At 46.6% G+C, this 17,911-nt stretch overlaps 6 protein-coding genes across 6 annotated transcripts; 1 reads left to right on the top strand and 5 right to left on the bottom strand.

The window, feature by feature from the left end:
* Positions 1-1,142: 1,142 nt before the first annotated feature.
* Positions 1,143-1,693, bottom strand: N7446_010081 (uncharacterized protein; the record flags this gene model as incomplete). Its single annotated transcript, XM_058518826.1, has 3 exons — positions 1,143-1,226; positions 1,277-1,339; positions 1,637-1,693. Coding segments are annotated over 3 exons (204 nt in total), but the record flags the coding sequence as incomplete, so codon positions are not given.
* A 1,817-nt stretch (positions 1,694-3,510) lies between these two features.
* On the top strand, positions 3,511-4,242 carry N7446_010082 (uncharacterized protein; the record flags this gene model as incomplete). Its single annotated transcript, XM_058518827.1, has 1 exon — positions 3,511-4,242. The coding sequence occupies one exon, from the start codon at positions 3,511-3,513 to the stop codon at positions 4,240-4,242; it is 732 nt and encodes a 243-aa protein (XP_058369615.1).
* Positions 4,243-5,194: 952 nt separating this feature from the next.
* N7446_010083 (uncharacterized protein) lies at positions 5,195-6,608 on the bottom strand (the record flags this gene model as incomplete). Its single annotated transcript, XM_058518828.1, has 8 exons — positions 5,195-5,562; positions 5,615-5,722; positions 5,771-5,794; positions 5,844-5,894; positions 5,950-6,169; positions 6,214-6,281; positions 6,344-6,509; positions 6,582-6,608. 8 exons carry the CDS (start codon positions 6,606-6,608, stop codon positions 5,195-5,197), a joined length of 1,032 nt encoding a protein of 343 aa, XP_058369616.1.
* Positions 6,609-7,658: 1,050 nt separating this feature from the next.
* Positions 7,659-9,334, bottom strand: N7446_010084 (uncharacterized protein; the record flags this gene model as incomplete). Its single annotated transcript, XM_058518829.1, has 2 exons — positions 7,659-8,689; positions 8,746-9,334. 2 exons carry the CDS (start codon positions 9,332-9,334, stop codon positions 7,659-7,661), a joined length of 1,620 nt encoding a protein of 539 aa, XP_058369617.1.
* A 2,232-nt stretch (positions 9,335-11,566) lies between these two features.
* N7446_010085 (sterol desaturase family protein) lies at positions 11,567-12,938 on the bottom strand (the record flags this gene model as incomplete). The annotated part of the gene is made up of 5 exons (XM_058518830.1): positions 11,567-12,125; positions 12,207-12,292; positions 12,373-12,613; positions 12,711-12,755; positions 12,889-12,938. 5 exons carry the CDS (start codon positions 12,936-12,938, stop codon positions 11,567-11,569), a joined length of 981 nt encoding a protein of 326 aa, XP_058369618.1.
* A 2,155-nt stretch (positions 12,939-15,093) lies between these two features.
* On the bottom strand, positions 15,094-16,516 carry N7446_010086 (uncharacterized protein; the record flags this gene model as incomplete). Its single annotated transcript, XM_058518831.1, has 4 exons — positions 15,094-15,127; positions 15,237-16,138; positions 16,210-16,350; positions 16,463-16,516. The coding sequence occupies 4 exons, from the start codon at positions 16,514-16,516 to the stop codon at positions 15,094-15,096; spliced, it is 1,131 nt and encodes a 376-aa protein (XP_058369619.1).
* Positions 16,517-17,911: the final 1,395 nt, after the last annotated feature.

Raw genomic sequence — 17,911 nt, forward strand, 5'->3', positions numbered from 1 at the left:
ACACGTCAGCGTTGGCTCACCGTAACGCTGATCCCCCATGTTAAATAGTCTGCCCCGGAGAACCCAGCGGTTCTCCAAGAATCAGTCTCTGTATTCCTCCAATATATTGTTCGCTTCCAGGCATCTTCATCTTACCTAGTTGACAGGCTCTATCCTGTAAACACTAGAACCCTACTTCTTTACAGACGGTTCTAGTTACGTTCCTAACTAGCCTATTTAGAGGGTCTTCGCTAGACTATCTAGCTAAATGCCCTTAGGTGAAGCGCTAAGAGCGACGCGATGCCATTATCAAATAGGTGGGTTCTACCGGGCAAGCCCTAGTTAGTAGAGCGTTCAGAATTGTGAGACCACGTAGTCTCTAGGTTTATATAGGTAAGCGAGGTAGATAGCCTAGTTACGTGTCTAGTACAATATAGGTGTATTGTATAAAGAAACTAAACGCTAGCCCGTTCCACGGCCTAGCGAGAAATGCTTATATACAAACTAACCCAGTCGAGGGCGGTGAGACCCTCGCCTAGGGCATCATTTCCAATACATTCTAGGTCCTAAGGCATCTATCACTGCCTCGGGCCGTGTCAACAGCCTCAGTCAGGTAGAGGTCCTGACAAGGATACGCGTATAACTTTCCGTATATATCCCGGTTAGTTTGCCTAGCGAACTTTATTCTTATAGATTCGGAATACGTCTTATCTATTTTATTATTAGCTAGCCTATAAGCTTATACTTAAAATGAATTCGTACCTACTTGCTATAGAGCCTATCTTCGACACGCCCGAATAGTAATATTTAGCGTGTAGCCACTTCTGTGACCTAGACTAACTAAGGCCTTTCCGAAGGAATCCGCTCCCCCTAGCGTGGCCTTTGAAATTGTCTATATTATGCTTAAGATATTGGCGAAAAACCGGTAGATCTCTTATCACTTACCGTATATAAATTACCTTAAGGATCTTATCCTCTAAAGGACCGACTTACTTATATATTTCGATAGTATCTAGAATTTCGTTCACTAAACCGTAAGCTATAAAAGCCTTATCTACGGTGGCTATTAGTAAAAAGAATATTAAAAGGTTTAGAAATATAGGTATATCCTTAGCGTATACTTTATAAAATGCGTGCTTAGGAATCGCCTATTTTTTCTTTCGCTAATATCCTTTAACAAATTCGCGCTTATAGGTGAGTATAAGCATTATTATACTATCTATAGTCTCGATAGTGAGTTCGAAATACTAATATAGTTAGCTTTAAATACTACTTATTTTTCCTTTTCTAAACACACCTTATAATAGGCAGCTATCACACGGGCTTCTAAGTTAGTATCCTCGCTATCCTCCCCGATCTTCTAGGCTCTATATCTCTAAGCGGTTAATTCGTGAACCTCCCCTATATATATAGAGGTAAAGCAATATAGGAGTATTACGGCACTTAGCTAAACTCTAGCCTAATTAGTAGGGTTTCCACGATACTTATAGTGATCTCGACACTATAATTAAGTTATTAAGATAGTCAAATTATTTAGGGATATACCGCCGTCTTTATTTATTTCCTTAGTTAAGAGAGGGATTATGACCTTTAGTTCTCCCACGATATACTACCTAGTATTAGCTCTGATTTATTTAAAAAGAACGCTAGTATAGACCTTATTAATTATAGTCCTAGTGACTAGTAGGAATTCGAAGATTCTTTCTCTCTTTATACTAGTGGCGAATTACCTAAAAAATCCCTAAATTGTCTCGACTATAGGCCGTTCTTCGATCCGACTATATATTGCTCTTATAACCCACTCGAGAAAAGCCCTATATATTCTAATATCTAGTGGAACGACGGCCTATAGATATAATTTAATAAATATAGGATATAGACACAATTAAGCGATTTGCTTCTCTACTCCTAAGGCTAAGACTTACTTATCGAAAATTAGTAACTTATCCCTATAACTAGATTCTATTCGTGGTAGCACTACACGCTAGATTTTATTGTTACTATACTCCCTAAAATCTATAATATTAGCTATTGTAGTGGTGGAACCCGTGACAGTAGCGTATTCGTGGCCTGAGGTATCACAAATGCTTCAGGAAGCTTTCTTGCAGTCTTCTCCTTCGAGAGAGAGCATCCTAGCATCATCAATATAACTACTGTAGTGGGGGAATTGCTGACTGCATGAAGCCACGTGAAGTAGCGGTGTATCAGGACTATGTGACATATAAGACTTCCCTGTTCGCAAGATAGCAATTCAGACACACTTCTCTTCTTCTGCCACCTCTACGTGTTCTCCTCTCTTATATCTCCTACTACCCCTCGTGGCCAGGACCTGGTTCGCAGACAGGGAATGGTCGGGTTTCCCTTACGGGCTCCCCTCTTTAATAAGTAATTATCTGCGATGAAGGTTGCTTTGCAAAAGGTTATTTCCGGTGCAATGTAGTTGCAAATCCAAGGACCTCTTACCTGGATAAGCGACATTTTCATACACAATCACGTCTGTGTCAGCAGTACAAGCCGCAGTGATAGCAGCTCGCGCGGTTTTTAAAGAGGCCTGGCAGTCTGCCACACAAAGTTCGTCCACTTGATCTGCGTCCAAGAAAGGGTTTCTGTTTACAATTAGAACACGAGGTAACGACAGATAACTTCGAAAGAAACCTACCCAAAAGACCATATGGCCAGGGCTGGCGGGCAACCAATTTCTGTTGTGAGATGGGGTCATATGACCTCGTGCTCGGAAATTGCTACTGGTCCAAGGGCGCGTGAATTGGCGCAAACAGACCGTTGGTGTTTTTAATTATTTGAACTATCCCGAGCTTCGTCCTCATTTTGATGCAGCACGGGCTGCCTTGCAAAATGAATTTGAATATGCCGACAAATATATACCGGAGCTAAAGGGTATCCTCGCCATTTGGAAGGAGTTTGAGCCTGCTTTCTATGACCAAATCGTGAAGCATTCACAGAATTTCCTTACGACCAGAATCGGCTTGATTCACCAGAAGTTTCCTTTGGGTGGCACCTCCGGTGATATCGTCTCAAAGGTGGTCTATGAAGCAGAACAGCTGAAAAAAGCTGTCGACCAGATCGCATTCAAATTGTGAGGTCTCGGAATTAAAAAATTGGAAGTGTAGATTTTCTTGCTGTAACCGTACTTTTCATGCCCCGAAGCTATAAAACTGCCTCGAGGGCTGCACCTCTTGTCGTTTCAAGACCATTAAAAGTCAAATCGCAATAAAATTTAATTTCCTCAAATAAGGGAAGTCTCAAAAGCAGCCCCTATTAGGTCATGTGACATTAGGACAGGAAATCCTTTTCAGTGGCCGATTTTAAGTGTCCTTTTTTTTTTTTTTACAACGCTCGAGAGTGACTGATTGAACCATAACTTTTCAACCCTTTGGATCTTGACCAGGCTCCATGTCACTTCTTAGACCTTTCCTCGGTCGTATCACTGTATTGCCTCAGCGCTGTCTACCACGGAGCTCTCCAGCGAGCCTTCGGCGAATCACCAGAACTCCATATCAGCAGACGCGCAACATGTTAGACTCTTATATGCAACTCGCTGCCTCACGCTCCAACCAGCGCACCAAAAAGCAAGATATCCCCTGGGGATTCGCGATCTACCGCTGTTCTTATAAGGACGAGAGTGCCTGGAATCGTCTACTCCAACACATCGAGGAAGAGATCAAAAGCAGTCTTGAAGTCAGCGAGATAAAGCATCTTCTACCATATCATCAGCTGGTCATCAATGACGATATTTCGAAATTCAAGGGAGCTACATCCCATGAGATTCGTGACCACTTCAACGCATGGGTTCAAGAACAACTACCCCAGATCGTCGCTAGCCCCGAGCTGCTCGAAAGTCTCCGATCTGAGAGTGCTACCTCTGAGTTTGGCCCGCAGTATGGCCTTGGTGCAAGGTACAACTTTTGCCTCTTTGTGGACGATTTCTGCCTAGAGTCGTTGAAATATGTCAATAAATCGAGCTTTGATCCTGTTGTCAAGATTCTATCCGGGTTCTGCGGCGACTTGACTCCCCAGGAGAAAAACTACCAGATTCATCCTGACTGGCATGATGGAGAAACAGATGACGAATTCGAAATGGTCGGCTGGATGTATATCCCCGTGCATTCTTACGTGTGGTGGTATGATGCTATGGAAGAACCGGCGGATTGGGAACCGAATTATTCACGGCCACCCATCATGAACACCGGGTTGAGTTTCGAAAACCTAGATGAAATGCGTGCTCAAATTGCAAGTCGGTCCTGAGTACATCCACGAGCAGCTCCTGATAGCCCATAGGTGTGTCGACTGTGACAATATTCTTTTATGTTCCAATGGAAGCATCAAAATAGTTCAGTATCATAATTCTCTAAATCACATATAAAAGTCTAATTTGATTAGTAAACATCGGCGACAGCATGATTGAGAACGCTCCTACGTCCATGGAGTTAGATCGTGAAAAGCCGGATTACTATTGCTTCGACTTGGTGGATCGCAAAAGTCTCTGAATAGACCTGAGCAAGAATCTGGAGTCCAGAATCCCGGATGTAACCTGTCGAAATATGCCATTCACTTTTTAGAGCATATTAGCTCAGCATCGTATTCTTACTTGTTCGAGGTTGGGCCCCTTTGCAATGTTCCTTTATGCCCACACCCACAACTCGCAGCACGCATTCTTGCAACAAGTTGAACCAGACAGTCGGACCTGGTATTTGATACCTCATTACCTGGATACGATCATGTACTGTGGGGGTTTGCCACAAGGAGCGGCGAGATAACCGGATTTGTTCTATTAATCCACCTGTGGACTTCTCTCTTCCTTTCAAGAGGCTGAACTACAGAGATATGACCCAGAAACCTTGCTGTTCAACTAAATCTGCTTGGCTGCTCTACGGCAACATCAGCCGACCGAGATTCTATATTATTAATTTCATTGAGTTTGTTTTCTAATATTTAATCCAGTGAAGTATGGGGGTTCGGTAACCTTCCGCGACATAAGCTCTAACATGACTTACAAACCACGTTGATCTTTGTATAGATCGTGCAGAGATTGTTTCTGATCATGCGGCCATTTTCCTAATCTCGTACAGCCCTGTGTTGAAAACATTAAATTCTTAAAGACAGGGCTATGATATTTCAAGTTTTAATAGAGATAATCGTGTGGCGGGTATGCACACTTGACGGTTGAGCGCTTCGCAAGCCATACAGAAGCCGTGCCTTATGCAGAACCCTGATGCACGAAATACTCATGTCTGACGGCGATCCCTGGTCCAGAAGTCGGTGCCGTATCCTTCACTAATCCGTCCTCGGAGTCATTAAACGAGATGTCATCTACGCCGCGGTCAACTTGACTCTGTGAGGTGGAGACGGTGGTGCGCTGCTTGCTGACGCCGCCGGTATGCACGCCTGAGTGCGAGAGCTCGTAGCCGCGATGGCCGCTGTAGGTTCCCGTGCGAGATTGCGAGCCGAATACTAGGGTGCGGAGAACAGGGAGACAAGACGCGATGATGGCGATGGCGGTTTCGATCATGGAGACGGTGCAGGTGATCATTTGTTCGTTGCGGTAGGAGTAGATTGCCCGGATGACTGGGTACATGGTTTAGTGGAGATGATATGAGAGGAGGGAGGGGAGACATACTACTGGTGATGACTACAAGAATACCCAGGAGGAAGACAGAGATGACACCCCACTTTTGTTTCTTGGGCATCTTGAGTCTCGCAACTTGCGTAATTGGGAGGCAGATAACTAGTTTAGGTTAGGAGCAATTGAGACTAATTGAACTTGACGCCTTACTGAAGACATCACTGAAGATGTTGACTGTAAGAATTAGTTGATACTCCAAGTAGTTCAGGACAGAGGGCCCTACAGAGAATCGTGAGCCAATAATTGACTGTGGACGGTCCTGGGGGACATGTCACTGCAAGATCGTCAGTCCGTTTGTCTGATGAAGTTGATAATAGAAGCATCCCCACACTCAGGATTTGTGATCGCCTCCCACTGCCGCTGGACCGGATAGCACTTGAAAACAATATCAAAAAACAACACTAGCCAGGTCGCAGCCAGGAAACCAAGTGTGATGTTATACACAACCTGATACCGAGTGCGATCCGCCAGGCGCTTGTAGAAGATCACCATGCTCGACTTGATCAGCCACAGCGAAGTAACGTATAATGTGGATCCCGGGATGATCATCTGTTAGATAAGGTATAAACGATGTGATTGCATATTCTTCCAACCCCAGGCTGTTTCACCTTCATCATATTAATCTGTTCATCCACAGTTGTCTTCGCCATTTCAGACATGCCTGTGCATCGTCAGTGGAATCCTAGAAGCTTGCTCCACCAGTTCGTTTAAGGAAACACTTACCCTGATTAAACATATAATGCTGGATCACCAGGTCTCCGATTAGACACAAGGCAGCCAGAGAAACGAACAAGTCGTCGAGGTAAAGCCGTTTCAAGAGCCTCACTCGGATCACAAGGCGACAGACCAGGAAGATACATGCAGCCACTGTGCAGACATACCAGGCAACCTACACAGAGACCCTGTTAGCAAGCTAGTAGGACGAGGGTGTAGTGGGAGGATTGAAGGAAAGGCATCATACCACTTGTCCCTGATCTAGGCGTGCCATGTTGGGTTGCCTATGCTTCGGTCACGAACGGCAGAGAGAGGAAATGGCAAGGTGAGACGCGGAGCATCGAGAAATGCGCCACCTGTCGACACAGATAGTAATGATTATTTTAATTCTACAACCCTCTCACGAATTTGAGAGAATACACTGAGACACTTTTTGCTAGGCCCACTGCCAAGACCCTACCATAGATCTTCTTTTACAGTCTTTTGCCAAACAGATCACATTTAGATTGAGGTACTGTGCGATTCACCTATAACATTGATAAAATCTTTCGTGGTGAGGCTAGACCGGGTTGGTCCACAGGGTAAATGCCGATGATTACTGTATTAGAGCAGAATTTCACTTCGGCCCCAATTTAGTCCCCCACTTAGTAATATGTGATACGAAAGGAACTCTATATTAATTCTAAACTTGGGAAAATTGCCTTCCATCGGCTTTGTTCGGATAGAGATGGAGACCGTCGGCTATTTGTCTCTTTTTAGTCTCGAGTCCTGGAAATCCTGGCATGTCATGATTCCTCGGCAGTGATTGGCTTGATGTATTCGAAGCCAGTGGCCCACGACTGATCCAGATAGAGCAATTCCAGCCTCGCCACTAGGCCGAATGGGGGCGGGTGGATCAGGGGTGATGGAACCTTAAGCACAAATGACCAATGATGGCGAAGACAGTTAGCCCTCCGGTCTAGCTGCGTTCGGACAAACTGACTGGGTAAACCTCGGAGAGTCTAATTTGTGGCTGCGTCCTAATGCGGCCTTAAGCTCACTCTGTAGGCATGAGCTAATATATGACTTGTATATTAAGTACTCAACTAACAGAAGGAAACAAGGCAGTAGGACGGGCAGTGAGATAGGGAAAATGGCTGTTGCTACTGCTGTAGGGCTCATTAGTGCTCCCCACTGGGCCCATGCAGTTGCTATCTACTACTGCCAAGATGTTCTCGAACCGCGGTACCTGCATTAGGGTCATTCTGTGATCGGTGAAATGATTTATATTATAAATAATTTTAATTCTAATTTTCTATTAAACAGAAAAAGAACGGAATATGTCTCAGGCACTCTCGGCCAGCAAAGCAGTGTTCCACACCACAGGGTAGTTGGGATAGTTGGGCTTGTAGACCTTCTGGCAGCGACCGTTGTACGCGCCAGTCGTGCTCGTCACGATCTCCTCCTCGTGTCCGGGCACACCCACGCGCCCCAGGGGACCATCAACAGGCTTGGCTTGCTTCCAGCCAGGCCCAGCGCTGGGGTTCTTGATCCACGCGACAAACCCAGAGTTTATGTAGTCCGCCAGCTGTTGCTCCGCGTCGGTCACACCGTCCAGCAGGGAGAAACATTCATTGCCGCCGTGGAAAAAGGGCACCTCGCTGCCATGCGAAGGTCCGAGATTGGGGATCGGCAGCACGTTCGAGTAATCGCCGAACCAGCGGTAGATCCAAGTTGGTTGCTCGGCAGCACGCAAGTCCAGCAGGTAGTCGGTTGCACAAAGGAAGCGCGCGTCGCCGTAAGAGGCACCACTCATCTGGGAAATAGAGGAGTAGTCGGCCTCGTTGTAGGCAGCCAGGAGCTCGTCTGCGGGCACGAAGGTAAGGTCGGCGTCAAAAGTGCGGATCCAGGACGAAAAGTTAGTGTTCTCGCTGCTGTAGACGTAGCCGAAAATTTGGCCCTCCTGGTCGGAGTTGCCGACGATCAGCGGCAGTGATTTAGGGTAATAACCCTTGGCGAAGCGGTCGGTGTAGTTGGAGAAGCGGGTGATCTCGTCCACCACTGGTGCGAACCAGGTGTTCAAGGTTGAGTTGAAGTCGCTCGTCTGGAAGGCGTAAATATCTGCTGCGCGCAGGCAGTCCAAAGTGTAGTCATCAGCCGTGCAGCCCAGAGTCACGCCAGCATCCAACATTGTCTGGACCACCTGCTTCATCGCGACTCCTGCGGCCGCGTAGCCAGGACCCGATTGGGCGTTGGCAGACATCTCGATCGCACCGGCCAGGAAGGTATCCGGGTGGTTCCAGAGATAGTGATCAACGTGCACTCCACCGGATGAATGACCACCCAGCACGATGCGTGACTTGTCACCTCCGAAAGCTGGCGACGAGGTTAGGCAAAGGTGGTAAGGTTGTTTAAGAGAAAGAAGAACTTACCCTCAATATTGTTGTGAATCCACTCCATGGCCAACTCCACGTCCATGATTCCAAAATTCTGGGACTGTCCCTGCAGCTCGGGCGCATTGGGCGAGGCATAGATGCTCTCGCGGTAATTGAAGTTGACGTAGATAACATCCTTGCGAGCGAAGTTGGACCCTTGCCATTGGGCGTTGCTGCTGCCGCCGGTGACCATGGCACCACCATAAATATAGACAAATACAGGAAGTTTGGCACCCTTTTGCGGGGTCCAAATGTTGAGGCTGAGACAATCTTCGCTCTGGTCGGTGATTGCCGTGCCCGACATTACCTGGGCACAGGATGGCCCATAGGCAGTGGCCTCGAAGCCACCGTTGGGGAACGAGCCGATGGGCTTAGGTGCCTTCCAGCGGTTCTCACCAGCAGTGGTCTCGGCAAAGGGAATGCCTAGAAAGACGTTGGTGTCATTTTGTGAGAAGCCCTTGACGACCCCCTGCTCGACGGTGACGCTGGGAGAAGTAGATAGGGATCGAGGACATGCATGGGGTTGTGCAGCCACCAGAGTCACAGCCGTAGCCGTCAGGCTCAAGGTGCGGAGGAAAAAACCCATAATCGTGACGAGGGGGAGAAAGATGGTCGTTGGTGATGACGGGGGAAAAGCCCATTTTAAGCAGTGGGCAGCGGTAGCGTTTGCGGGACCGTGCCGATATTGCGCTAAACTCGATGTCTTGCATGTTTCGCCCAATCATGTCAATTCCTAGGTGCAACCACATGGCCCCCACGTGGAGTGCCAAACCCGTTGACTAGTGATTTCCGTCGGCGAAACGAAGCCGGCGTACTGAAAGATGGGGCCATGCCGAGATTGTTTCTGGTTTACATCCTCGAGCTAGCTTGTCTGTCTTAGCCAATCATTCCAACCCCTGTGGAATGCAGCCACATGTCCACCATGTGGCGCACTAGACCCGTCCACTATTAATTTCTTTCGAGGTTATCTAAAGACCTAGGAGTTATAGTAGGTAATGAGAATCTCTTAGCGACCATTGCTTCAAAACACCAGTCACAAAGACCAGAGCAAGTATGAGATGCTGTGTTGGTCGTCTCCGAGTTTTAAGGAATGATAGACATACTCGTTTCTTGACGTTATCAGGAAGGTACCGTGAATGGACGTTTGAAGAAATTGATATATCAACTTTCCCCCGTAAGCCTTTGACGCGAGGCTGGGGGCGTTCATCTGAAGCTCTGCTGTAGCTGTGGGGCCCAATCATAGACCGTATCAACATCCACTGCAACCTCGTGTCAACCGCAACACCGCAGTGTCGGCAGAGGTAGTCGAGCGGTTATCGTTTCTGCCCTGTTTTTTTAATTAAAACAGAAAATTCAGCTAACTGTTCCTAAAGCTGGTTCTTCTTCTTGCTGCTCTGGACGTGGTAAGTTGTTTCATGTGATAAACCAAGACCCCGCTTACTGGTTGACAGACAGTCATTACAACGGCATTGCCGACAACTTCCGAACAATCGCATGACTCTGGGGATGGCTATACTTGGATCAGCTCATCATTTGTTCTCGCTAATGCAGCATCAAGCTTGCTTTGGGGCAAGCTTAGCGACATAAGGGGTCGGAGCTGGTACGAAATAGAGAACGCGCTCAATACTTTGGCATTCTCGGGATGTTATGGGCTTTAGCCAGCGCAATTGGCTCCATCATTGAAGGTCCTTCACGCAAAGATTATCCTGGAGATGGTGTTTTTATATCAATTGTATGTTTTACTCTGTTCTACAGAGAATTCTTTCAATCATTCCTAATTAAATTAGTGCCGCTTGATGGTGCTGCTCTTGTGGTTTTGGTCTTTTCTTCAGAATTAAACTTGAGCGAATGTCGTTTATACAAGAGCCCGAAGCTATCGACTTGACAGGCATTTTGACTATCACCGCCGAGGCACACTCATGTTCCTTTATAGCCTCCAATTCGCTGCAACCATGGTCAATGGTCCTCATCAGTAAGACCCCAAGCCCTTGATGCATGGTAGACGAAACCGCTCCTCTTGTACTCTATAACGAGATCTGATGTGCCTCCGTCAAAGAGGCGAGCTACCGTCTCGTAGCCCCCTGTGTAAAAGAAATGTATCGCGGTATACCCAGCAGCGTGATTATGCTGCTCCACGCACAGATCTTTGGGTGCACACAAATACTCAAGATGCCGAACTCTCTGAATCCTCTCATTCTTGGTCGTGATCACAAGAGGTTATAGTTGTCATTTATATGTCTATTTTTGCGTGGTTCATATTCGGCGGGGGCGGCCGGCAGCGGCAGAGCTTGGATGAGTCTCAAATTGATGGAGTTGCTGTCATCGTTGTTGATGTCCATTTTCCCTGTGCCGAACGTAAAAAGCGCCGACATCGATAAAGCTATTACGATGCTGATTCATACCGGCTCGGAATTGTGTTGAAATGGCCAGTATATAGCACAATGCTACTATAGGGGATATGCTTCTCCAAAGTGGAGCAAGGAGTAGCTGAGGACTAATCATGTCCTAGCACTCATAAACGCGCCATGGAAGTTCTTCTAAAATTGTTCGAAGAGTCAGTTCTCATCACAGAGCCACAAATCGTATATTAATCGAGACAGGCCGCTTCATCTTTTGCCATGAATCTCTCGGCTACGGCATGAGTTTAGCGATGTTTAGAAGACCAATTAATTTCAAGAATAGCTAAGTCTAGTCATGGTAAATCAACCCTTGAACAGTACCATAAGAAAGGCTATCATCTATCAGGTAAATAGCTCCAGACAGAGCCAACGCCCAAATTGAAGAGAAAATAGGCAGACCGTCACTGCTTATGTTCAGATCATTGTGTCTTCTTTGCCTTCACCTTTTTCCCTCTTCGGCGCTTCAGGGCATCCGGAGTGTATTCGGTGTCAAGGAGGTAGTCCCACCAGCGGAAGCTGCTTGAGTAGTTCCCAATGAATTTCTCATGGTGGAGGTCGTGATGATCAGCACCAGCCCAGAAAGGCAAGAAATGGTGAAGACTGCAAGGAAATTCGTAGCCACTGTGGGCATCGATAGCCTGGAACAGGCGCAACACAATCCAGATATACATAGTGAGAATATGCAGGTTACCGGTGAAAGCACACCAGAGGATCGGGCAGCTGACGGTCCCGAAGCCGAGAATCATCACTTCAATAGGAGAAGCATATTCGGCGGCCAAACCAAATGGTGCGGAATACTGGTGGTGAATTTTGTGAATAGCCTTGTAGAGTGGACCCCAATGAAGAGCTCGGTGGATAAAATAGTGCCAAGTGTCCTCCATCACGAAAAATATTGCAATCTGATATGTCATAGTCCAGGGAGACGGAAAAGGAATCGATGTTGATAGACCGCAGAACTGGGCCATTGGGTGGAAAAGCCTAGAAGAGCCGTTACTACTCAATCGGGCCCGAGAGGCAAACGTCAGGTAGAATACCACTCCGTCGAGGGCAGGAACATACCAGATTTGAGGAAGTTCGACGGTGAAGTGGCTCAGAAGCACAAACTTGGCGCAATCCCATTGCTCGCGTAATGAAGGTACTTTGCTCTGAAGCAGAATGTTAGTTTCGATGGCGGCTGGAATTGGGTTGATTTCGGCTAGTGCCAGGTGTTAGGCTTGCCACTTACACTTTGAATCTTGTATCTCTTGAAGAAACCCAAGCTATCGATGAAGATCCACGGAAGAGAGCGGCCGAAGTAGACCAACTCGTGGATGACGAAGGACATGATGCCGGTGGCCAGGACATCATTCTGCACCCACGCATACCATGCGACCCACAATCTCTCTGCCACGCTTAGGTGGGTATTGGATTTGGTGATATCCTGATATTGGCCCCAATAGGTGCCGGGGGGCAGCACGGTAGAATTCCTAGGAGAAAAAGGGTCAATATGCGACAAATTCCACGAAAGAGTATAATTCAACCACCCGGGGGGGGGGGGCGCAAAAAAGCGGGGGAGACACAGACATTGTGGTTCCTAGCAGGTCTTGAATAAGAGAGAAGAAGCAAAGGCTGAGAGAAGGAGAAGACTATTTCGTGAAGAGGGGAGTAAAAAGAGAAAGGATCTGGGCGAGAGTACTATGTGCTATGTAGTGTACAGTATATTCCCTACTATTAAATCCTATTCCTGCTAAATTGAACATACCACATGCAGGAAGGTTCCAGGCAGCCAAACACAGACGGGCAAATGCGCATTATCCGGTTTGGTAGGGCTCGGATGGCTATCGGCCCGTCTGTGGCCTGACCTTTGCGGCGCTAATGACTTTTATATTCCGGCTCCCGGTCTCACCACTTCGGGAATGGCCTGCTCTGAGTTATCGAAAGCAGTACTAGTTCTTACAGTATTTACAAAATCTGGTAGGGCCACGAACAGTTTCCGCAGGTGTCGTTCACCCGGTACCGCAACCTATAATTACGGTAATTTTCTTGATCTACCAGAGATACACCAAGCAAAGAGAGTGGAGACTTTCCTAGTGAATTAGAATTAGCGCGGCTTAGGTAGAGCGCTAGGAAAGAAGGCGTGTGTTAAAGGGGTAATCCGTTTTCGACTATATCTAGAGTAGACGTAGAGAACCCACGGTCGATTGTCTATCAGCGTGCTATAGGCTGTTGCTTCTGTCAAAATTTTCAATAAACGAGGGGTGTTATACTAATAACATTTTGGTCATAATACAGCGCTGCGACCCATAAACGGCAACTCAGCGAATAGGGGCGAACTCTAGATATAAGGCCATAAGTTTTGATCTAGTCGATTGTTAGTTCTCTTCTGCTCGACTTCATATATATAGCGCGAATATTTGTCCCATGCAGTACCTCATAATACGCTCTCTTTCCTCACATCATTATTCATAGCTTGACCCTTCCAAAACGTCTATCTTCAAACCTACATAACGAAAATGGCCCTAAGCACTTTCTTCCCTTGCGCCGACCATATTAACACACCATCCGAGGAAAACATCGAAACCTTGATCGGTATCCTTTTCGTAATAGGTCCAATTACGTTTGATGAAACTTTTGAGCTCAGCAAAAAAGTCTTCAATCGGATTTAAATCAGGTGAATAAGGCGGCAGATAGACCAACTCCACACCAGCTTCCGCGCACATTTGCGCAATTGACTCTGAGTGATGAAATAATGCATTATCCATGACCAGTACGGATTTAGGCTCCGGCCATCGTCCACAATGCTAGAGAAGCTAGGCAATAAATGCCTCAAATACGGCAGCACCTATGGAGCCACGGAAAATACGGGACAGGACAATGCCATCCTGAGCATATGCAGGCAATATTTGATATCGCTGGTCTCGGTGAAACTACGTTACTTGCAAAGGTGTCCTGCCAAGCGGTGCCTAACCCGTGCGTCTAAAACCGACTCGTTTATCACATCCGGATTCATCAACATATACAAGGTGATACGATTGAAAGTCGGATAGGTTGTGCAAGTAATAGTCACGCAAATCGGCATTCTGCTCTCTTACGCGTTGTCGAGCAGTCTTTTTGGACCAACCTTTCGCAACAAGGGCTCGTCTAATGCTGGAAACAGTGACCAATGTCTAGAACTCATCCCACAAACACAGCCATCTCGTCAAGGTAGAGCCCTGGCTTTTCTAGGAGGTGGTGGCACAAGGCTTCTGTCATCTGCGGCGTCACAGTTCGCTTCCGGCCTATTCGCGTTTAGGGGGCGTAGATACTTCCAAATTGCCACAGGTTTCTGCGGATGTTAATGAATGTTAGCTTGCTGCATTCAGCTTCTTCGGCCATTTGAGATGTAGAAAATAAATAGCTGTCTATCATGTCACGAATGAAATTGAGCTTTGAAGCAGAGAGCCTTAGAGCCATGTCAATTTTTGCGTTAAGTTTCAAATTTCCTTGAATGGTTGAGGGAGGGAGATTTGTGCCGAAGAACAAGAAGCAGGGACAGATCGCTTGTGTATACGAGTTACATGTAAAATACGAGTCTCGAGGCCACGTGAATGTAACGTAAGGAGAGGTATGAATATAGAAAGCGGTCTACTTAATGGGCTAATTTTAGCACCATCCAATCAAATTTCTTCTTTTGCGTATATATTATCCGGGAGAGGACTTGTGTGTTTGTCGAGGTATAGCTGATTTCGAAAACTACTGTAAGCATGATCACGTTTCTCTTTTCCTTGATTACCTAGGGTGCCCAGAGTATAAGGTACTGCACGTGATCTGATAACAGATAGATCGGTTGGCTCTCGGTGGCCCATCAGTAAGTTGGGGCCCCATAATCGATTGGTGCCTGGTAGGTCCGTAACACTTGCACCCAGACTAGATACCGAAGAGATTAAGCGAGCAACAACAAATTATGAATGTCAGGTATTCAATTAATTTATGAGAGGTTAGCCCTCGCACGAGACACATGCCTATTAGTTGTGTGTTACACATATCGAGCCCTAACAATATAGTCGAGCATTACTGACGGAAGCAATACCTCGACGAAATACATTTCATACTTGACTATATCATACGTACACTTGGTCGACAATCCCAAAACCGGAGGTCTGACCCATAAATCTGCTTTCGATCGTGGCAAATCCTGTCCAAGTTCCCTCCAGCATCTCCTGATCTTTCTTTACCGACTTAAAAGTCAAATAATCCCCATTTTCAAACGTCAATGTCCATCTTTGAGGGTACGTACGGTTCGATGTACCGGACACCCAGGTATCGTCCCAATCCACCTGCCATGTGTACGGCAGCACCATCATAGTCTCGTCACCAACACGTACAGTTGCGTACCTCCATTCGTCAGAGGAGTCTGCCCAGTCATACGCCCAAATGCTAACTCGTATATTCGGGTTGGGGAAGTGAGCTTCAAACCAAGTGAAGTTATTCGGGGCACCACCGAATATATTCTGATGGTCATAATATGCAAACGACTTGGCCGGGTCAAGGGCCAAAGGTTTGCTTTTGCCGAGTGTGAGCAATCCGGATGTTCGGGCGGCGGGTATGGACCAGTGAGTGGTATTAGAATGCGCACGGTCAGCTCCCCAAGCGATAACACCGTTGCCTCCATTCATCAGCATTTTGGACGTTCTACACTCTACATTCAGAGTGAAGGAATAATCCCGCGATTTAGCATAGAGTTCCAAACCGGATACCTTGTCGGGTGTGGTCGTGACAACCGAAAAGTTGGGAAATCGGAGGCTAAGGGAATCCGACGTTACGGTCTTCGTGTCGTTATTGGGCTCGCAATGATCCACATGTTTCCAGTATTCCAGTGAACCCAGATCAAGGACGGAGGACTTGCAATAGGCGGCAAATTGGTGTTGGATGAGGAGAAATTGTCTCCCTGTAGTGGTGGTAAGAAATGCACTAGTCCAATAAGACCCAGAGTTTTGGTCCTCGGAGGGGTCGATAATAGTAGGGATCCGAGTCTTCAAGTGATATTAGTGTTTATTCCTCAGATGCGCTTAGCTTTTAGAGCATGATCTGGAGTGTGACTGACATTCTTCCAAGTTGTGTGGTTATCAGGCTGAAAGATATAAACTGCAGAAACCATACCAGCCCATATGGACAGTAGATAGACTGCGGAAGTTATCATGGTGCCTGAGCTGCTCGGAGGTCGAGGACGGGTGCTGATACTGCGCTGTTCTTGTTAGAAATGCAGAATTTAATATCCAATTTTCAACAGGTTAAGCCGTATTTATAGACAATTTCCCATCGGCCAGAACAGGACCGACGGGGGCCTCTCGGCTTACATTATTCGCCGAAGTGCCGGCGACGACTTGTTGTGCCCTTGATGCCGGTTTCATCCGACATAGAACTCGCAGTCAGGACTACAGAGATGATATTATGCAACCTAGAGCAAAACGCCCCACAACCACAAAGGTACAACTGCGGAGGTTCCGGGAGCAAGCTCGCCCGCTGGAAAAGGAGTTATCGGAGTTCCGTGGACCCGAATCCCCCGACATCTAGTGGCTGACATTGACGTTAGGCGGCAACTGAAAACCCGAGGAGAATAAGCTTAAGATAGTTTATGGGCTTAATAGTTAATTTTTAAGGTCTACGTAAATCGCTTCCACTAACCACTTCCAGTTAGTCTACGGAAGTTGACTAAGCGGAAGAACAACGGTGACGCCGCGATTAGACTTGGCTGTCACCCGCGCGGGTCACCCTCACGAAAGACACCCCCCCCCTCCCCGCCCAACCCAAAAAATAACGCTATCGTTTCCCTATGGCCTCGCTATCTATACGTAATTACTATAGTCCCTATTAATACTAGCTACCTTTTCCTACTAGGTTTTTAATAGGCTACGTTCTATAGTCTTCACTATAGGTGCGGACACCCGTACTAGACGGGGGGATAATTATAACGGAATCCTTAGAAGATATATACAGATCTCTCGCACTTACAGAGGATCGACACCATATAGGTGTCGACACGTCAGCGTTAGCTTACCGTAACGCTAATCCCCTATATTAAATAGTCTGCTCCGGAGAACCTATCGGTTCTCTAAGAATCAGTCTCTATATTCCTCCAATATATTGTTCGCTTCTAGGCATCTTCATCTTACCTAGTTGACAGGCTCTATCCTGTAAACACTAGAACCTTACTCTTTACAATAGACATCATAATTCTTAGAGCTAATATCGATATAATTGCAATCGGTAAGATATAAATGATCCTTCTAAGTTAGGCGGGTCAAATTAGAGGATTGTTAAGGTGCTTTGCGTTTAATCTCGGCTAGGAAATCTATAAATCTTCTCTAGCCTGTGATATAGTTTACTTATAGTTTAGCGAGCGTAGTTAGGAGGATCTACGGTAGATAGCTTAGCATACCCGAAATCACGGAGTTTGGCTACTTCATCGGCGCATCAATGCTTCCTTTGTGTGATATTGGCCGTGGACAAGATCTAAATCCTAGGGTCGATCAGAAACATGGCTGGAATCTTTCTATGACCGGGTCTTGGCGGGTCTTCTCGTTTGAATGGCTGCAATTGGTGCTCGAGCGCATTTGGAAAGGCAAGCATGCGTACTGATCGGGTTAAAACACTACTCAGAATCTTGTTCGTCCCCAGGCTTTTTATACATCGGCGGGATTTCCTCGTATCTGCCAAAAAAGCTCGAATGTCGAGTCCCATTTCAAGTATTGACGGACGAAAGTCAGCCTGCACTTTCTCCCCGAAAACATTCGAACTAAGCTGAA

This window comes from Penicillium canescens, assembly GCF_028828765.1.
Source record: "Penicillium canescens strain IBT 15451 chromosome Unknown utg000006l_segment0_segment0, whole genome shotgun sequence".
Taxonomy (NCBI): Eukaryota; Fungi; Ascomycota; class Eurotiomycetes; order Eurotiales; family Aspergillaceae; genus Penicillium; species Penicillium canescens.